At 35.7% G+C, this 22,782-nt stretch overlaps 1 protein-coding gene across 5 annotated transcripts in view; it reads left to right on the forward strand.

Moving 5' to 3' along the window:
* The window catches only part of FAM13A (family with sequence similarity 13 member A), a 284,430-nt gene that overhangs the window by 114,619 nt on the left and 147,029 nt on the right, over nt 1–22,782 (forward strand). For 4 of the 5 annotated variants that reach the window (XM_019741111.2, XM_074323597.1, XM_019741109.2 and 1 more), the window contains exon 6: nt 21,093–21,170. The exons of the other annotated variant lie outside the window; for it this stretch is intronic. In XM_019741111.2, the coding sequence (XP_019596670.2) occupies nt 21,093–21,170 (78 nt within the window). The remainder of the gene's footprint in view (nt 1–21,092; nt 21,171–22,782) is intronic. 5 annotated transcript variants of the gene reach the window in all.

The following is a 22,782-nucleotide window of genomic DNA, read 5'->3' on the forward strand; positions in this document are numbered from 1 at the left end:
ACTTCAGTAAATATATTAATAAGCTTTAGAGCACAGAGTTAAGAACTCCAGTCTGGAATTAGACTGAATGGGTTAGAACTTCCAATTTGTGTGACTCTCAGCAAATTACTCAGTCTCTCCTTCAACCTTGGTTTCCTCATCTGTAAAATATGAAAAATATCAGTAACTAATTTGGCCATTTTTCGTTATGATTAAATGAGATAATGATAGCAAGTGTTCAGTAACTTTTAGCTTTAAAATAAAGAAATCATTAGTGTCACATCTCCTTTACGATATTACCTTATGATGTTACCTTACTTACTTCTCTTTGCCATAGAGGGACTCAGGCTTGATAATAGAAGGAAAACAGACAGTCGAAAATAAAGTTGACAATCATATGGGTTACTCATGACAGAAGACTTACTTTTTCTAGATATTTCTTGCTATTAATTTTCAGTATTTAGTTTTCAGTGTATGATTAAATTCAGTATTCTTTTGTTTGGAAATGTAAGAATCTGCACCCTCAATGGGCAGAAGACTGTGATTTTAGTATTTAATATGTCTATCCAGATCTGCTTTTTGAAAATGAATCATTTTTAGCTTCTGCACAGCAAAAGAAACCATTGACAAAATAAAGAGGCCACCAACTGAATGGGAGAAGATTTTTGCAAACAGTGCCTCCGATAAGGGGCTAGTATCCAGAATATACAAGGAACTCATGCAACTCAACAACAAAAAAACAAACAACCCAATTGAAAAATGGGCAGAGGACTTGAAGAGACATTTCTCCAAAGAGGACATACAAATGGCAAATAGACATATGAAAAAATGCTCAACATCACTAATCATCAGAGAAATGCAAATCAAAACCACAATGAGATATCACCTCACCCCAGTCAGAATGGCTATCATCAACAAGACAAATAATAACAAATGTTGGAGAGGCTGTGGAGAAAAAGGAACCCTCATACACTGTTGGTGGGAATGCAGACTGGTACAGCCGTTATGGAAGGCAGTGTGGAGGTTTCTCAAAGAATTACGAATAGAATTGCCATATGACCCAGCAATCCCTCTTCTGGGTATCTACCGAAAAATTCTGAAAACATTTAGAGATAAAGACACGTGTGCTCCAATGTTCATTGCAGCTTTGTTTACGGTGGCCAAGACATGGAAACAACCAAAATGTCCTTCGATAGATGAATGGATAAAGAAGTTGTGGTATATATACACAATGGAATACTATTCGGCAGTAAGAAAAGATGATATAGGAACATTTGTGACAACATGGATGGATCTTGAGAGAGTAATGCTGAGCGAAACAAGTCAGACAGAAAAAGCAGAGAACCATGTGATTTCACTGATATGTGGTATATAAACCAAAAACAACAAAAAAACAAGACAAACAAATGAGAAACAGAAACTCATAGACACAGACAATAGTAGAGTGGTTGCCAGAGGGTAACGGGGGTGGGGTGGGGGGTGGGAGATGAGGGTAAGGGGGATCGAATATATGGTGATGGAAGGAGAACTGAATCTGGGTGATGAACACACAATGGGATTTATAGATGATGTAATACAGAATTGTACACCTGAAATCTATGTAATTTTACTAACAATTGTCACCCCAATAAATTTAATAAAATTAAATTTAAAAAAAAAAGAAAATGAATCATTTTTTAAAAAGCACACACGAAACTCCTTTAAGTGAGAGTTTTATAGAACAGTGGCTTATTTAAGTGACTCTGTGATTGGGATTTCAATAAGTTGGCTGGGGACAGGAAGAGAAGTAGGGAGCTGAAAACCTTCCACACAGAAGAGTATGCTTTAAGTCATGGAGTGCTTGTGTAGTGGTGAACAAACATTTCTGGCTAGATCATAGGAAGTCGCACTAGAGAACTATATACCAGAGTAAACTAGTATAATGTTTAACTATGGCGTTAACACTTACGGGAATGGGAGAACAATTAAAGATTTAAAGAACAGGATGGATTTAATTTAAGCTGTATTTCAGATTTTTACTTTACCACTTTGGTCTAAGTAGGAAGTAGGTGTGACTCTCAGTGAAGCCTTTTTTGTAATAAGCTGTCAGGGGAGTATCCAATGTCTGTTTCTGCTCACATGACTCTGGTCAGTGCTGCAAAATTGATCGTGGCTACTACAATGCACTCATCAGCCTCCCTTCCAAACAGGCTTCCTGTACCAGGAGGCCAAGGCAAACATAAGAAAAAGGTTTATATGCATGACTCCTCCTTAACTCGACTTGCCCTGCCATTCTTTGGGAGTGAACATTGTTCCCCTTAAGGTTTTTCCAGAGTCTGCAATGGTTTGGCCAGATCTAGTTACTTCAAGCAAAGGAATTTGAATAGACTACTTAGAACAGTGATGTTTGGAGAAATCTGTAGTCTGCTAGTGGTCTAAGAATATGCATGTTGGCTCTTTGCATTTTGTTCCACATTTTGCTGAATTTGTCAAGTAGTCTTCATATTTGGTTGTCTATAATTTTGGCCACTGTTGCTTCACTTGAGGTAAAGTTTATTTCCTCTTTTTCATTATTTTTGTATTTTGTAGGTTTTGAGGAAGGAGCCTAAGTAAGAAGTGCCTTTATTTTGCTAAACTGGACGGTCAAAGCTGTATTTCTGAATAACTGGGTTGGGAGAAGCACATCTTTCAAATAGACATCTAATAGCCACACTTTAATTTGTCCAGCTTCAGAATAATTCTGGAGTCTTTCTCCATAGAGGATCTAAATCCAGTCTTCAGTGAAGCTTTTCTCTCCTATCTATACAATTAACTTACTCACCCAGATAGTTACATACACAAAATTGGGTAACTTAAATGTGGTTAAAATAAAGGACCGCAGAATCTAGGCTGAATTTATTAAATCTAAATAATTGTCAGTGCCTACTATGTGCAAAGCATTGTTCTAGGCATAGGAAGTACTTTAGTGAGTAATAAACAAAAGTCTCTCCCCTTATGAAGCTTATGTTCTCATGGGCATACAATAAGCCACAGACAATAAACGAATAATTAAGAAAATATGTAATATATCAGATGGTAAAAGATCCTGTGAAGGAAGAGCAGGGAAGGAGAGAAGTAGTACTGGTAAGGTACTAAGGGAATAGCATTTGCCCATTGCAGTGGGACGGTCAGAATGTTTCGTTGGCAAGGGGACAGTTGAGCAGAGACGTGATGGAGGTGAAGGAGCAGGCTATAGAGACACTTGAGAGAAGAGCACTGGAGGCAGGGAGCAGGGCCACACAAAGGCCTTGAGATGAGAGTATACCCTTTCTGTTTGATGAGCAGAATTGCAGGCCAGTATGGTTGGATTACAGTGAGCAAGGGGGAAAGTTAACAGAAGTGAGGTCACAGAGGCAATGAGGGACCAGATCATGTATTCTCTTAAAGGTCATTGTAAGGGCTTTGACTTTTATTATGACAGTATCTTATTAGACAGTATTAAATGGAAGAATGTCATGAACTGGCTTATGTATTAAAATGATTACTCTAACTGCTGGGCAAAGAATTGACTGTTGAGAGGGATAGGCAGAAGCCCAGAGAGCCTTTGGGAGTTTATCACAATAGTCTGGTTAAGAACCAATGGTGGCTGGGACCAATGCAATGGTAGTGAAGATGGTGAGGAGAACTGGAGTGTAAGTTAGGATAGGAAAGAGCAACATGATAGGAGGTACTAGAGACCTCAGTTAGGCAAGGCAATGTTTGAAATGGGCGTAGATGAGCAAGCAGGCTAGAAGAGTAGGGGGCTGTGAACCGAGAGTGGGATGGTTGTATTAGAGATTTTGGAGGCAGAGTAACCTAGAGTGATGATGAGAGTTAGGTTGTGTTTGTGAGAATGAGTGACTGAAGTGGAAAAGAAGAGAAAGTCTTTGGAAAGGAGATGATTAAGGGATGACAAATGAAGATATTGACTGTTTGTCCATATTGATCCTGAATTTACCCAGGAGGAGGTGTGAGCCTGGTGTACCTAGTATATATGTATTATTTATGCAAATGCACTCAGGGTATAAGTTATATGTATAGATGTTTAATAGAGTTAATGTAGAGCCTCATGTATATGTGCATATGCAAAATAATGTGATTAGCATGTTGCTAAATATCTATCTACAAGGATCTAGATGAGTATCGCCCTATTCCAGATAAACATCTTGTGAGACTGTCTTTTTTAGACATGTTGCTATTGCTCATTTTATCTTCGGGATTTTCTTTTGAAATTGTTTTCAGAACATATGTCATTTATATGTCATATTTTTCTGTATATTGTTAAACTGGGAAATCTTTGTGCTTTAATGCTTTATTTTGATTATTAGAAATAATCGTGTTTTAGTTTTCAGCCACAGCAGACCACTATGCTGCGGAGTAGTGATTAAATATTAATTTTTGGGTTTAAAATTTAAATCTGGCTATAAAATAATTATGCTGATTTTCCTGTGTGATTCATAAACAAACTCTGGACACTATTTTTAAATGTTCTGAGCAAAAGCAAAATATTAGAATAGCCTTCCACAGTGATTAGTTTGAGGGACGTGCTTACTCACCAATATGGTATGTCAAGTTTGATTACAAAGTTCAGTCTTATTCCTGTAGAGTAAAAGTCATTTACCACATAAGCTGATATAGCACATAAACTTCCTAAAACATATCCTGTGTCTTTTTCATGCTCATAACCATTGGAAGTATCTCCATTTTTTTCATTTAGGGCTATAGTCTAAACAAAATAAACAGATGTTCACTTTGTTTCTTACTTAATGCCTACTCTGTGCAAACCTCTTGACTAAGTGCTGGGCCTCTTCAGAAAATAAATAAGACATGTGTCCCTGTGTGTAGGGGAACTTGCAGTCTACAGCGCCCAGTCATACTCAGTGCAGGAACAGAGGGGCCTAAGGGAAAAGTGGACTTTGTGCTAAGTTGTTCTATACATATTATCTCATTTACTTCTCACAGTAACCCTGTGAAGTAGGTGATGTTAATTCCACTTTGCAGATAAGAGAATCCAAGGACCGTATTTATAATTCAGGGTCAACAGCAGTAAATAGTAACAGAGCTGGATTTTGAACTCAAGGTACTAATTGCAGACCATCAGTGCCATGAACATTTATGCATTCATTCATTCAACACATATTTTTGCAATTTAGTGTTAGGGAAGTACTTGAATTCTGTCCTTCGGACTCTAGTTCTATATGCTTCCACTACTATTAGCCTCTTCTGTAGCCTTTCAAGAATATTCCAAAAAGGGTAGCAGTGGAGTCATAATAGGAATAAAAAATGTTTTGGTTTTTATGTTGTTGTTTGATACTTTGTGATTTGGCTGTGGTGTCTCTTAGTGTTGGTTAAGTTACATAGTGAGAATGACCAACTTGTACCCACCAAACTCTATATGTTATCATTTTGAGCACCTAGGAACTCAGAGATAGAACTAAATTTGTTTGCTCATTTCTTCATAGCAAACCTTTCTTTTGTTCGTGAGCCATACCTTTTAGATTGGCTCTGACTTTGAAGGTTAAAAAATATTAAATGATGTTTAAGAAAAGCAAAGATATAATAGCATGATAGAATGTCAGTTGCTTGCGTGGCCTAAATGGGCACTTTCTAGTAATGGAAACTGATTAGACTATCAATAAGTATAAAGCATTAAGTAATAAAAGTAGTATTAAATGCTATTGCTTAGCTTGGGGCACTTTTATGGCGCCAGGTTTTAGATCATAGCCACATATTTACAATTCAGATTGCTCTTAATTTCTTCTCTCCAGATGTTTCGTTTTGTAGAATATTTATAAACAGCAGAGTCATGTCTGCTAAGGAATCATTGGAATAGAATATATCTGTCAGATATATCTGCCAGTTAAATTCCTTCTCTTATGATAATATTCCTGTTATGAGGACTATTTAAAAGAAGACAGACTAAATTGCTTTGATTATGAAAACATCATTATGCTACGTAACCTTTAAAATACTTGCAGTGAGATGGCAACACTTTGGAGCTGACATCTCTGAACTTTCTTACTTTAAATCATTATAGTGTATGTATTTGGCAAATAGAGGCACTGAGTAAATGGCAGGTGATTATTTGTGAATTTTCAAAGATCACTGGTAGTTGCTTTAGAACTGAATATTTTCCTCAATTGTCTTCCTGGGAATATAAATTATACTTCTGTGGATCAGAGGTGCCTAGAAAAGAATATCTCTCCAGAGGCAGCCCTTAACCAATAACTGAGAAGTAGGGAGTACAAATTCCCAGCTCCTTTATTCCTTGGTTGATATAATTCTGGGGTGTGTGTTTTACAGTGTTTTCCAGAGCTTTCCCCCAAGTTCAATCTTGAGAACCTCTGTAGTAGCTCTAGTATCTTAATAATGACAGCCCTCACTGTCTACTTTCTTGCTCTGTTACCACTGCATTCCCCTGCTGAGACACCCAGATAAACTACTTGCCCTCAATCCTTGGTGCAGGGTCTACTTCTGGTTGAGTGGGTGAGGGTCCACCTAAGACATCTCAAATTCTACTCCCGCAATAAAGTCCTCTCTCATCCTCCAGGTATAGTTAATCTCCTTTCCCTTTGTTGTATTAGGGTTCTTTCTTGCTCCTATTAGAATAAGTTTCATATACTGTCTTGGGTGAGTTGCTTTTGTGTGTGTGCGTGTGTGTGCTTGCGTGTGTGTGTGTGTGTGTGTGTTGCATTTTGAGTTCTTCAAAGATAAGAACAATAGCTCATATTTATTTATACATTGGCTTTTCTCTACAATTATAGAGTAACTCATACATTCTTCTGTCTTCCTAAGCATTTATTCTGGTTTCTTATATTTACTCAAAAATGTCCATGAAATTTTACCATGTATGTCTAAATAAAAGTTAACTCAAACTTATTTCAGGAAAGTCATAGTAATTATGGGCATTAGTAATGCTTCACATTTCTAGAGTGTACAATAAATTTTGCTTAACAGAACTCACCTAATTAATATGCCAGGTTAGTTCTATTTCCTTTCAAAGCATACTGACTGCTGTCTATGGCTAATAGGCTATTCTCTTGTTAGCCAATCACTTGAGCAGCCCTACTCCAATTTGCCCCAGCCATCTCCCAAGGTTGTCTCAGTAAGAAAAATAGGGTGGAGAATAATATGGAATAGTTTTATGTCTACACCTGCAAGTGGCTTATAACACTTATGCTCACATTCCAATGAGAAGAGTCAGCCATATGGCTCCCAACCTAACTGTAAGTGAGGCTGGAAATGTAGTCTTCCTGGTGCCTACAGAGAAGACGTAAGAGTCATGAGGATATGGTATAGTGCACAGTGAGAATTATCTCTGTAGCAAAACCTCAGTTGAACATATTGGAAAGACTCAATAAAGGTTAAATCTTTGTTTTCCCTCCACATAAATGATAAATTGTGATTGTGGTATGTACAAGGAGAAGATGTAGAATTCCAAGCTTATGGCCATTCTCAAACATAGGCCCACATCAAAAGACTAAGACATAAATGGAATTTATTAAGAGTTTTAGTGTAAAAACAATTTTGATTATGTATCTTTTTTAAAAAATTTCCTGTTTTAGTATACCTTTGGGGTCACATAACCTGCAGCATCTCCTTATCTAATTAAATAGGAAGGATTCTTGTGGAGAGGCATTATTTTGTACAGTTAAAAGCAGGCCTCTGAAGTGAGACTGCCTGTTATCAAATTCCAGCTCTGCCACTTACTGGGTGTGTGACTTTGGATGAGCTAATTATACTTTCTGTACCTCAGTTGCCATGTATGAGAAATTTGTACAGTAAAAGTACATGTTTTAGAGGGTTATTGTGAGGATCAAATGGATAAATGTTTAATAAGCACTTAGAAAAATGCCACACATGTAGTAAGTGCTATATAAGTGACATCCAGTGTTGTTATTATTTTGATTATCAGCATCATCATTATTGTAAGATTTAATTACACAGTCTCCTACTGACTGACCACACTGTGATATTGTAATAAATATTTGTCTAACTTAAACTACTTTGGTTAAAAACAAAAAGCAACCCTGGCTAAAATTAAACTGAAAACCCAAAAAGAGAAGAAAATATAAAAGAATTTTTTTTTTAAGGACACAGGGTAGTTCACAGAATAGAGAGAAAAGCTAAACATTTCAGCAAGATGGCAGGCTAGCAGGCCCCAACTCTGTTTCCCCATAAAATAACAATTTGACAACTATCAATGGATGGAAGTAGCTCTGGGAAAGCTTCAGTGTATATTAAGAAGCTCCAGCAACTCAAAAGCCAAGGATGACCACGTAGGTAAATGCAGGAAGCATTTTACTAGCATTACACCATTCCACAGGCCAGCACAGCCTGGCACCAAAGGGGATCCCCTTGGCTGTGACTTCCCCCTATGAAACTAAAGGAGAACAAAAAGAACTCAGCAGCCCTCACTGCTACCATGGACAGCCACAGCCTTCACCACCGAAGAGCCCCACCATGTTTGCTGATACTTAACAGCAGCTGAGTGCAAACATCAGTGCAAGGGAACAAGTGACAACCAAAGAAACACAATAGATTTCTAGTAATCGACTCTCAAATACAGATCTATCAATTGCCTGACAAATAATTCAAAACAATTGTTCAAAAGAAGCTCAACAAGCTACAAAATAACAGAAAGAGATAATGAAATCAGGAAAACAAGACATGAACAAAATGAGAAATTCAACACAGAGATAGAAATCATAAAAAGAGCTACACAAATTCTGAAGCAAAAGAATACAATAAACGAAATGAAAAAAATGCAATAGAGAGCAACAATAGACTCAGTCAGGCAAAGAATCAACAAACTCAGAATAGGTCATTGGAAATCATCCTGTCAGAGAGGAGAAAGAAAGAAAACCTATGGGATTTATGAAACATAAAGTGAACCTAATATACACATATGGGAGTTCCAGAGAAGAGAGAGTTAAAAGGGCAGGAAGCTTATTATTTTTCTTTTATAATTTATTTTTTAAATTTATTGGGGTAACAATTGTTAGTAAAATTACATAGATTTCAGGTGTACAATTCTGTATTACATCATCTATAAATCCCATTGTGTGTTCACCACCCAGAGTCAGTTCTCCTTCCATCACCATATATTTGATCCCCCTTACCCTCATCACCCACCACCCACCCCCTTTACCCTCTGGTAACCACTAATCTATTGTCTGGGTCTATGAGTTTCTGTTTCTCATTTGTTTGTCTTGTTCTTTTGTTGTTTTTGGTTTATATACCACATATCAGTGAAATCACATGGTTCTCTGCTTTTGGAAGCTTATTTTTAAAAAATAGTGACTGATGACTAACAGAAGCAGGAAATGGCAAACCTTACTCAGAATAGGGCACTACACACTTTAATATAAAGGGTAAAGGAGATAAAAACATAAAAAAGAAAAAAAGAAGAAGAAGACAGTTTGCTTCTGTAACTCAGAAATGAACTCCTAGCATAAATAGGGATAATTAGTGACAACAAAAACATAAAAGGCAGGAATAAAGGTCTGAATTTGCAAAGGGAAATGGAGATAAGATGCAATCTTATGATAAAGGACTACTGTATGTGTGAAACTTAACTTTTACATAAATTTAATGGTAACCACTCAAGAAAATCCAGAACTGAGACACATAACATAAAAAAAAAAAAAAAGAGGAAGCAGAGGAAAAAAATTATAGAATATCACCGAACTAAAATAATGCAGAGAAACACAAAGGCAAGGAAACAGTGGAGACACCAAGCTACTAGAAAACTAAAGATAAAATGGCTATAGGAAATCCTCACATATCAGTAATCACCATAAATGTAAATGGACTGAACTCACCAATGAAAAGGCAGAGAGTAGTAGATTGGATCAAAAAAACAAAACTCGACCATATGCTGCCTTCCAGAGGCACATCTCAGCTGCAAGGACAAATACAGACTCAAAGTGAAAGGGTGGAAAACAATACTCCAAACAAATGGCACCCAGAGAAAAGTAAGTGTATCCATGCTTATATCTGATGAAATAGACTTCAAGATAAAAAAGTTAACAAACCAAAGGGGGTCATTTCATAATGGTAAAGGGGACAATATATCAAGAAGACATAACACGAATATAGTATATGCTCTCAATCAAGGACCACCAAATTATATAAAGCAATTACTAACAGAACTAAAGGGAGAAAATGAGAAAAACACAATTATAGTAGGGGACCTAAATACCCCATTGATACTTATGGATAGAGCATCCAAGCAGAGAATCAATAAGGAAATATCAGCCTTAAAAGACACATTAGACCAAATGGAAATACACGACATTTATAGAGCTTATATTCCCAGAAAACCAGACTATATCTTCTTTTATAGTACACATGGAACATTCTCAAGAATAGACCATATTTTAGGACACAAAAGAAAATCTACCAACCACGAATACTATAATAACCTATATAATTTTACTAACCAATGTCACCCCCAATAAATTTAATAAAAATGAAAATAAATAATGGCTGAAAACTTTCCAAATCTTGGGAGGGAAATGGACATCCAGGTTCATGAAGTTCAATGGATTTCAAACAGGATCAACTCAAAGAACACTACACCAAGAGACATTGTAATCAAATTGTTCGAAGTCAATTTTGAAAGGAGGAGAAAAGTGACTCATCACATTGCAGGGCAACTCCATAATGCTGTCAGTGGATTTCTCAGCAGAAACAGTGGAGGCCAGAAATGAGTGGAATGATGTATTTAAAGTACTGAAAGAAAAGAAAATGTACCAACCACGAATACTATATCTAGAAAAATTATCATCTAAGAATGAAGGGGAGATAAACTCAGGACAAACAAAACCTGAAGCCACACAAAGAGAAATTGAGGGAGTTTGTCACCACTAGATCTACCTTACAAAAAATGCTGAAGGAAGTTCTTCAGGTTGAAATGAAAACATGGTAAAGAACAAGGCAAAAGTAAATGAAACATAAATTTCAATGGTAAAAGTAAAAATCCAGATATATACCAAATAATGTTATACTAATAATAGAACAAATAGTGATGTGTAAATTACTTTTTTTTTTTTAATTTTATTAAATTTATTGGGGTGACAATTGTTAGTAAAATTACATAGATTTCAGGTGTACAATTCTGTATTACATCATCTATAAATCCCATTGTGTGTTCATCACCCAGAGTCAGTTCTCCTTCCATCACCATATATTCGATCCCCCTTACCCTCATCTCCCACCCCCCACTCCCCACCCCCCTTACCCTCTGGCAACCACCAAACCATTGTCTGTGTCTATGAGTTTCTGTTTCTCGTTTGTTTGTCTTGTTCTTTTGTTGCTTTTGGTTTATATACCACATATCAGTGAAATCACATGGTTCTCTGCTTTCTCTGTCTGACTTATTTCGCTCAGCATTACACTCTCAAGATCCATCCATGTTGTCACAAATGTTCCTATATCATCTTTTCTTACCACCGAATAGTATTCCATTGTGTATATATACCACAACTTCTTTATCCATTCATCTATCGAAGGACATTTTGGTTGTTTCCATGTCTTGGCCACCGTAAACAAAGCTGCAATGAACATTGGAGCACACGTGTCTTTATCTCTAAATGGTTTCAGATTTTTTGGATAGATGTGTAAATTACTTTTAATGTTCATACAAATTTTAAAAAATAAAAATATATTGACGCATATTCAATGTACAAAGCAAACTCTGACTACAGGAATACAACGTGTGTGGGGAGTGGTAAAAGTGTACAGTTATTATATGTGACTGGCATTACATCGAGGCATTACAATGGATACCTCGAAAAGAAAAAGAAAAATAAGGGACTATTATGGCTAATTATTTGTCAACAAATTGGATAACCTAAAGGAAATGGATAAATTCCTAGAAACATACAACCTACTAAAACTGTATCAAGAAATAAAAAGCTGGATCTAACAAATAAATGAAATTGAATCAGTAATTAAATACCTCCCATATTTTAAAAAAGACTAGGACCAGATGGCTTTCAAAGAATTAATGCCAATTCTTCTTAAACTCTTCCAGTAAGTAAAAGAGGGAACATTTCTAAACACATCTTATGAGGCCAGCATGACCTTAATACTAAATTAGACAAAGACACGACAACAAAAGAAAACCATAGCCCCATATTACTGATGAACAGAGATGCAAAAATCCTCAATAAAATACTAGCAAACAAAAGTTAACAGTATATTAAAAGAATACTACACCGTGACCAAGTGGGATTTATCCCTAGAATGCAAGGGTGATTCAGAGTATGCAAATCAATTAATGCAGTACCCCACAATTAATAGAATAAGAAGAGGAAAAAACACATTATCTCAATAGACTCAGAAAAAACACTCAACAAAGTTCAATATCCATCCATGTTAAGATTCAACAAAATAGGTATAGGAAAAACTTACCTCAACACAATAAAGGCCATAGCTGAGAAGCCCACAAGTGATATAATGAAAGGGAATAAGCTGAAAGTTTTCCCTCTAAAATCTGGTAGAAGGCAAGAATGCCCACTCATACCAATTTGATTCAACATAGTACTGGAAACCCTAACTAGAGCAATTAGACAAGAAAAGAAAGAAACAACATCCAAATTGGAAAGGTAGAATTAAAATTGTTTGTGTTTGCAGGATATGATCTTGTATATAGAAAATTCTAAAAACTCTTACCAAAAGACTGTTAGGACTAATTAATGAATTCAGTAAAGTTGCAGGATACAAAATCAGCATATAAAAACTAGTCATATTTTTTATACACAAACTATCTGAAAAAGAAAGAAAACATCCGATTTGCATTAGCAACAAGAAGAATAAAATACTTAGGAATAAAATAAACTAACCAAAAAGTTGAAAGACTCGCACACCAAAACTTATAAAACATTAATGAAGGAAATTAAAGAAACACTGATAAATCAAGACATTCCAGGTTCATGGATTAGAAGAATTACTATTGTTCAGCTATCCATACTGCCCAGCATGATCTACAGATTCAGTGCAATCCCTACCAAAATCCTAATGGCATTTTTACAGAAATAGTAAAAACAATCCTAAATTTTATATGGAACCACACAAACACACATACACAAAAACCAAATAGCCAAAGCAATCTTGAGCAAGAACAACAAATATGGAAGCATCATAGTTCCTGATTTCAAAATATGTTACAAAGCTATAGTAATCAAAACAGTATGGTACTGGCATAAAAATAGATATATAAGTGAGTGAAACAGAATAGAGTCTAGATATAAATCCATGTATCTTCAGTCAACTGATTTTCCACATGGATGCTAAGAACACATAAATGGGTAAAGGATAGTCACTTCAAAAAGTGATGCTGGGAAAACGGAATATCCATGTGCAAAAAAATAAAATAAAATTGGATCCTTATTTTACCTCATACATAAAAATTAACTAGAAATGGATTGGAGACTTAAATGTAACATCTGAAATTGTAAAACTCCTAGAAGAAAACAGAGAAGAAAAGCTCCTTGACATTGGTCTTGACAATTTTTTTTTGACAGCAAAAGCACAATCAACGAAAGCAAAAATAAGTAGGACTACATCAAACTGAAAAGCTTCTGCACAGAAAAAACACAAACAAAAAAAATCAACAAAATAAAAAGACAACCTACAGAGTGAGAGAAAATATTAGGTTGGTGCAAAAGTAATTGTAGTTTTTGCAATTATTTTTAACCTGTTAAACTGCAATTACATTTGCACCAAGTTGCGGTTTACAACTGATACTTGTAAACCGCGTATCCAATAAGAGGTTAATACCAAATATATAAGGAACTCATACAACTCAATAGCAAAAAGACAACCTGATTAAAAAATGGGGAAAGAACCCAAACAGACATTTTCCATAGAAGACTATACAGGTGACGAACAGGTACATGAAAAAATGCTCAAAATTACTAATCATCAGGAAAATGCAAATCAAAACTACAATGAGATATCACACCTATTAGAATGAGTAATACCAAAAGACAACAGATAACAAGTGTTGGTGATATATACCTGTGAATATTATCATTGTAGTTTCTAAAGTAAATGTAATATATTCAAAATATATCCAGAATTTCACTACTTTGCACCTCCATTTCTAAGCCTGAGAATTACAGATTTCTTCCCAAAAGTATATATAGTGAAGATCCATTAAGTGCCATTTTTTAAATTCAGTTTGTCTCCTTCATTTATGTAAAGATAATATTATATTGCTTTTGAGTTTTAAGAAAACATTCTCTTTTTTTGCAGTCAAATTAAGATTCATTTTGCAGATACAGATGGATTACAGAGGAGAATTTTATGTTATTTTAAGGAGTGGTTTGTAATCTGCCAGTCACACTTTTTGGATCCTGGTTGTGTGCAGAGGAAGCCTCAAGCATGGGCTGATACTCAACTTGTGATCACATCAATACTGCTCTCTGTCTTCTACTCTGCAGGTCACTAAATTCGACCAAAACGACTGTTGTGGGTTTGACCCCAGCACACCAAATGCAACTGTCTGACTATTCCTCCCTATCATAGACACAGCTTCTTTCCCACCTACCCTCACCCTTCATTATATTACCTAGGTAATAAGAAAATGTATTATTATGTGATTCCTAATATCGTGGAGATCCATCATATTTCCTTAGTGGTTGGAAATTAATACTAAAGGAATGAGAAATGTAGGAGTTGACATTGCTTTATTTATCCATTCAACAAATCCTTATTAAATACCTACTGGGGATACATTGATTGAATCCTTAAAGTCTACTGGGGATGACAGACAATAAACAAATAAATATAACATAATTTTTTTATTACAAATTAGAATAAGTACTGTGTTTGAAATAAAGCAGGTGAGTATGAGCATAGTCAAGGGGCCGCGTTAGATGGGGCTGTTAAACGCCTCTCTGAGGAGGTGACATAGGAGCTGACGGACGAGAATGTGTGAGCCGTGCTGAAGAAATGGTAGAAAGGCATTCCAGGCAGAGTGAATATAAAGGGCAAATGTTTGAAGGCAGGAAGCTATTTAGAGTATTTGAAGAATAGGAAAGAAGGATATTGTGGCTGAGACATAGTGAGGGAGAGGGCAAATGCAATGACGTGAAGTTAGGGAAGTAGGCAAGCTGGATCATACAGGGCTGTGTAAGTTATGGGGAAAAGTTTGGATTTTATTCCAGGCATAATAAGGCATTAATAGAGGAGTGACATCATCTGATTGGCATGTACAAAGCTGGTAGAAGGCAGGATGATTGAAGAAATTGAGTGTGTATCATAGAGAAAAGTGAATCAATCCCACTTTATTCTAGAGAGTGCTGATGGGGCTTATTGGTGGTTTTGATGGTAGGTGGAATCAAGGTAGGTACCTGAGACAATGGCTTGAGTGACTGGGGGCCATCTGCTAATCTGGGGAACAAACTCAAAGGCTGTCAGAATTTTTTTGCTGGTAAAGGAAAAGCTCGGGTTTGGATATACTAAATGTAGGTGCCGGCAAGTAGAGTTGACAAGTAGGCAGTTATATGTAAGTAGCTCAGAAGAAATGTGAAAGATAGTGATACAAATTTCAGAGTCATTTGTAAGGATATTGATTGTATTTAAAAGCCATGAAAGTGTGATGAGATCATTATATCATTTGGGAAAAAGAAGACTTCTCTGCATAAACCGCCGAGTCACTCCAACTTCATTCATTCGTTTACTTACTCAACACATATTTAATGAGTTCTACTATACCAGGCACTTTCCTGCGGCATTGTAGCTACGGTAGTGAGTAAAGGAGACCAATTATTTGCCTTCATAGAACTTCTATTTAGTAGAAGATGCAGAAGGTAAACCAGTAACCAACAGATGTGTAACTTCATTATATAGAGGACCAGCAACAGCCAAGGAGACTGTGGAGTTGGTCAATGAGGTAGCACCTTTTTTTCCCTACCAGTGATGTTGTGGCAGCTGAGAGAGAGCGTGGTACAAGAACAAGGAGTCACGTGGGTCAGATCCTGCAGAGAACCCAAGTAAGATGGTGACTGAACTGTGGCTTTTCAGCACTTGCTGTGGAGTAGTGTAAAATAGATTTGGGGGCCCTGAAGATGAAGAAATGGAGATAGTGACGACGGCTGTTTTAAAGGAGTTTGCTATACAGGACAGCAAAAAAGTGGGACCATAGCTAGTGAAAGAAATGAGATTAGGAGATAGAATTACAGAGCATGCTTAGGATTAATGGGAATGCTCTAATGGAGAGGGAGTGGAAGTGGTAACTGAAGGAGTGAAGTTCTTGAGCAGGTGAGGAGATGAGATCCAGGGTGGGCTTGGAGGGAATGGCTGTTTGAAAGGATCAGAGTCTTATTGTTCATTGTAAGTGGACGGAAGGCGGAGAGGATGAAATGGTTGTAGCTAGGTTTGTAAATTTGATTACTTTGCTCGAGCAGTACAACTGCTTGAATGCTTCTTTTTTTTCCAGTGATGTATGAAATTGAGAATGGAAGGAAAAGGGGTTTGAGAAGAGAAGACATGAAATATCTGAGAGTGGAAAATAAGGTTACCAAAGAAGGATAGCAGGAGTGTTGTGCATTAGAGAGGGTTCATTCAAGATTTATCGTAATAAATGTATAATTTTTTCCAGCTACTTTCAGTTGCTCTGTTTCTACCACAGAGGAGGCATAGATTCCTCTGGATTCATCCACAGTTGTACTTGTGCGAGATGAATGCAATGATTGAAGACTGGATGAAGGAAATTAAGGGTTTTAGCAAAGTAATGAAGGATCATGGAATGTAAGCTGATTAAGGAGGGAATTAAAAACAGGAGGAATGCACAGGGTATTGTGAACGGTTAGAAAAGGGATATTATTCATTCATTTGGTTTACTCATACACTACAGTGGAGCTCCGACTATGTGCCAAATATTGTTCTAGGCCCTGTGGATATATTCTTGAGCAAGACTGGCCAAGTCCTCTCACAGAGTAGGGTTAGATGAACAATAAACAATTAAAACCAATAAGTGTTAAAGTCAGATATTACAGAGGGCTATGAAAAAAGTATAAAAAAGGTAGGGAGGTAGAGAGCATCAAATGGGAGGGGAAAGCAGTGGAATTTAGAGAAGGTGTTCCAGCGGGGAATCCTCTCTGTAAACTGAGCCTGGATGTTGTGAGAGAACAGGCCTGTGAATAACTGGGAGTAGTGGCTGGGCTGACGGAACACCGACTGCTTTTCTGGTTTAGTATCGTTAGTAGTTGAATAGATAGTAAGGCCAACAATGCCATGATGAGCAAGAGATTTTTCTCTTCCCTATTGATTTGTTTTAAGTAAATATCTTTTTATTATGACTTTCAAGGCAGATATAGACAATCTCTTTTTTTTTCCTTCCATCACCATATATTTGATCCCCCTTAACCCTCATCTCCCCCCTATTGATTTTTAAATGGTGTTTTCATGATACCGAAATGACACAGCTTGTTTAAGCAATTGGTTATTGCACAGAAATCATTAGCGTGACCAATCAGTTCAGGCAAAAGTCTCATTTAGGTAGACCAAATGTTGACATATGAATATACCCTACATAATATATCCATGTTTAACATTGCATTCTCCAATGACCAGCATTGGAATGCCATATATAATAAGGCTCAATTAATATTTCAGTCAGTTTCATGCCCAAAAATAGTTTAATTCTTACAAACACAAAACACATTCCTGCCTTCAAACCCTTTCAAAGAAGTTCTTCTAAGGGAAGAGTTTGACCAGAAACCCAGAATCCCTCCCCTTTGCCCCGGGAGTATAGTGACTTACTTTAAATGGCTTTTTAAAAATTTACATATAATTTGTATGCCATAAAATTCACCTGTTCAAAGCATACAGTTTATCGTTACTTAGTATATTAACAGAGTATGCAGCCATTATTATTACCTAATTCTAGAACATTTTTATCACACCCAAAAGAAATCCCATGCAGACTGGAGTCACTACCCATTACCCCCTTTCCCAGCCCCTGGCAACCACTCTCTACTTCCTGTTCCTATTTGCCTTTTCTGGAGATGTCGTGTAAGTAGAATCACATCTTTCATTTTGTGTTTGATTTTTTCATTTAGGTAGCATAATGTTTTCAAGGTTAATCTATGTGTTTAGCAGGTATTAGTACTTCATTCGTTTTTATTGCTGAATATTTTTCCATTGCATGGATATACCATATTTTGTTTATCCATTCATCAGGTAATGGACATTTGAGTTGTTTCCACTTTTTGGTTATTATGAATAATACTTCTATAAGTATTCATGTAAAAGTTTTTATGTGGAGATACATGTTTAATTCTCTTAGGTATATCCCTACAAGTATAAGTGGCTGTTTAAAGACCCAAACTTAAAAAAGTATTACCTTATAAATATTTATCCCTTACTCCATAATATATTCTGTTTTAAAAGAATACATTCAGTTATTACCAGTTACTTATTAAGTTACTAGTTGAATTACTAATTTTTCTCCAGAAATCTGAGTAACACTGGCCCTACAGAAACTGTCTCCTAAACCCCCTGGCTCTGGAGCCCCCTGGCTCACTGCCCACTGCATGGGTGCATGCCAGTATTTCAGCCACATCCTGTCTGATGGGCATTGGGAATGCAACTCTAACCAGGTGGCGGCTTACCTTTTTGTCAATAAATATTCATTCTTCCTGGAAGAATCATAAATTCTTGGAATTTAAGAATTAGACAGGATTCTTGGAGTTTACCTAATCCCATCCCTTTGTTTTATAGGCCTTTGAACTAACAGAGTGGTCCAAGAGGTTAAAATGCTTGCCCGAGTTCCTACAGCTAATTACAGATCTAGGATGAGAAGCCAGATCTCCTCTGATCCTAGTTCGGTGCTCTGACTGCTAAACTTTGTCTCTGTTGTCCGAATTTAAAGTCATAAACCAGAAAATAAGCATAATTCACATAGGTGGCATTTTCAGATAAAAGTTTACAGAGAATGCTTTCAGAGAGTTATAGGAAAAGTTGACTATCAGCCTCATGCTCATTAATTCACAGGGACAGAGAGGAAAAATAGGAGTATTAGGGAAATACAATCACTTTTAGTTTGCTCATAAGGAAGAAAGAATGATAGGCGTTTGTAAACATGCAGACAGTTATAAACAAAGGTCAGCTATTCCTATTAACTTCCCTTAAGAGTCAGCCCTTTTTTCTTCTTATTTAATTCTAACATTTACATACCAGTAGTTTAAATTGGGGGTATAAGGATTAAGCATAATTACATTACCCAAGTGTAGTCGAATTACCCAGTGGATTATGCAGTTAATCACTTTGATCTTCTAAATGTCATGCTGGATATAGTTTATCCCTCTCACAGTGAGTCAGAAGTGGGAATGGGTTCATTCACTATTTCCAGTAAGTGGCTTATTTACCATCAACAGGTGTTGTGACTGGTGGGAAAGGGTAGGACTGGAATGCATGCTTATTTGGAGATCTCAGAAATGTACCCTTGGGTCCTGACATAGGGCTGTATGTGAGGCCACAGGCAGCTGAGAGAGTTGGCAGCACCACACCTACCCTCTAGCTCAGAAGAGGCTCTTGAATCCCCTGAGTCTGGGAGGATTGTTCCCTAGCACAGAGCCAAGAACAGGCGCTGTGACCCAGGCACAGGTCTCAGCTCCACCACTGTCTGTGTGATCTTGGGCACTTCACCTCAGAATCCAAGTCCCTCGTCTGTAAAGCGAGGAAGGTAGACCACATTTTGATCTTTAAAACTTGTTTTGGCTTTAAAATGCTATAGCTGTGCACCCTACTGATTTAACATGTCAAGTGTATTAGCTGAGAGGTCGTATATAAAGGTGATAAGAGCTCAGGCCTTAAAGTTTTACAGAACCATCTTTGAGTCCTTTGTGATATTGGGCAAATTACTTAATCTTGATAAGTTTTCATTGTGTTATACTTAAAAGGGAAAGGATTATAATAGCATCTAATTCATAGGGGTATTTGGGGGGAAATGGCATTATGCAATCTTTAGAACAATGCCCGACACATCCTATGATTCAGTGCATATTTGTTAGTAGTAAGTAGTATTTTTATTTTCTTTAGGAACATCTTATCCTAATAATATACTGTTCCCTTTAGAAATAAATGAATATAATGATAGCAAATTTTAGTAATATTATGAAGTATGTAGACTACAATTTTAAAAAAAGTTATGGTTAATTAACTATAAAGTAAACTGGAAAAAAAAGACCCGTAATTTAGATGATTGAATGGTAGACACGATAGGGGAAGAAGTGGGATGCAGAGGTGAAGGTTATGGAGCAAGTGAAAAAAATCTAACTTATTTTCTCCTTCACATTTTTGTTGTCTGTAATCTTCCTCCATGTATTTTTGTTCTCTCTTAACTTGGAGATAGAATCATCCATGGAAAATTTATCCAAGTTAATAGCTATTCAGAATTGGGGCCCTATGTTATCTTTTAAAGACAACAACATTATTATTGTTTGGTTATGATGTAGAAATAAAAAGTAAATCTATGCAACTCCATGTAAGCTATTCCCTTGTAATTTCTGCTATTATTTTTGTAAGTACTACTTTGGTGTGAACCTTCTAACAAAAGCTTCATAATTTTAGAAACAGATACTCGGATATTTTTCCTCAGTTAGAATGTTGGTATGAAACTAGCACTATTCACTAGTACTTTCCTGAACTATCTGAATGAATTTGCTTAAGATAAAATATTGACAGAATCACAATCCCATTTGTTCAATACTGTGGAGAGAGTTGGCAACTCTAAGTATAATGGTTTATATCTGGGAGAATTAACTATCCAATTCTTTAAAGAAGGGGTAAGCTGTGTGTGGATCTGTAAGTGATAGTGCAGAAGAGATTTTTAGTGGTCATCTCTGAATATATATGTCCTATATGTCCCACACCTCTATCTCCATCTTTTCTTACTTTACTATTGCAGGTGACAAGTAAGAAAGGAAACATTTTGACTCCTCACTATAATCTGACTCAGTAAATTTGATGTGATGTGAACTCAATCCAGAAATGCTTTCTTGTCTCCCTGAAAAAAATTACTTTTCACTACATTGTAATTTCTGACTAGGGTAATGTTCTTTAGTCTCTCTAATGTTTCTTATATACTTCTTTCATAGGAAGCCAGTTGTAAGAACTCCTTACCCATCCTTCTAACAAAAGACTTAGACATGCCAAAACCATCTCCCAAAACCAAGGTGAGTTGTATCTGATTTTTAGGCTTCCACATGAAACATTTTATAGTCTCATGTTTTCCATGTTCTGTTGCTTGCATTTCTTTCAGCCTTTTAAAAATTTTTGGGATCTAGTGGAATAAAAAGCTCTATTTTTAGTACTTTTAATCCAAGGTTATATTCATCCAAAATTCAGGACACTCCTATTATTTAACAGAAAGTGCTATTTTTTAGTGGTGGTCTTCTGCTCAATCAGAATTGTTTCCAGCCTACAGAATAGGAAATAGTTAAGTTTAGCAAATTTTTCCTTGGTTACTTCAAGGGGTAAAATAAAATGTCCAACTATAACTTTTTTCAAAATAGATATCACTTTATTGATTTTTCATAATTATAAAATATAATTCTTTATTTAAAATTTATTTTAGTTTATTATTAATCTATTATAATTATTTAAAATATACTTTCAAAATCACAAAAATAAAATGATCAATGGAAAGTAAGTCAACTTTAATAAGAAAAAATAAGAGCTATCATATATATGACAGAATAAAGGGTCTAATGTGTAAAATTTTGTTTTCCTTATTAAGAAAACCCAAAATGGCACATAATTGTTTTGCCAGGGAAAAGAAAAACTCTTTTCAACACATAATATGTCATGAGAATTTGATAATTTGTTTGTTAAACCAGAAAAGTGATTACATTCATTTTAGAGACCCTTTCATAATCTTTAATCCTCTCTTTTGAGTAGAACTTCTATTTATTAGGTATATATAATATTCCTAACTGGCCACTGTGACATTTATACAGCTACTTTTTTTTTTAGCTCTAAGACAAATGTTCTCCAAACTTTCTTGAGTCCACTAGAAGCAAAATTTAATAATTGTGTCATTATTTTTAAAAGCAAATCAAGGAAAGTACTGAGTCATTACTTAGTGTCTTCTTTATGGTAAGAGTCCACAGTTTATTTTAGAAAGAAATAAAAACATCTCTCTTTATAAAACTTATTCTACCTTGATTTTTTCTGGAAAATTATTTTAACTAGCATGCTTTCCTTTCGAGATTCAAAGTACTATATTTTGTGGTGTATAATGCATACTTTCTTGCCCAAATTTGTGATGGAAAAATAAGGATGTGCATTATACATGGGTAGTACTAATTCCATATCTATATAAATGTTTTTCATTCTTTTATTTATGCTTATGAGTTAAAATTGTAACTCTAGAAATCAATGACAATATCCATACGCAAAATAATACCCTAGAATAGGATAATCAGTTTTTTTGAACTTAAGACAAAGAGTTCTTGGCCTTCTATGATGCATAAATAATGTAAATTTATTACTGGTAGATAAAATTTCTTGTACCTTATATCTGTTCTTGTGTTTTGTAATTATTTGTTATATAAAATTTCTTGTACCATAATATGTTAAGAAATAAATGCTAAAATTCCTTTATAATACAAAAAACAAGTACCTAAATATAAACAAATAATAATTTGAATTAAAAAATGTAAACAAAATTTTTTTTTCCCTGAAAGTTTGAGCCAAAAATGTGGGTGCGCATTATACATGGCAAAATATGGTGTTTTTTGTATGTTTTTCAATGAAATGTTTGTGTATGCAACCTTACATATAATT

Source organism: Rhinolophus sinicus, linkage group LG02, assembly GCF_036562045.2.
Source record: "Rhinolophus sinicus isolate RSC01 linkage group LG02, ASM3656204v1, whole genome shotgun sequence".
In the NCBI taxonomy this organism is placed as follows: Eukaryota; Metazoa; Chordata; class Mammalia; order Chiroptera; family Rhinolophidae; genus Rhinolophus; species Rhinolophus sinicus.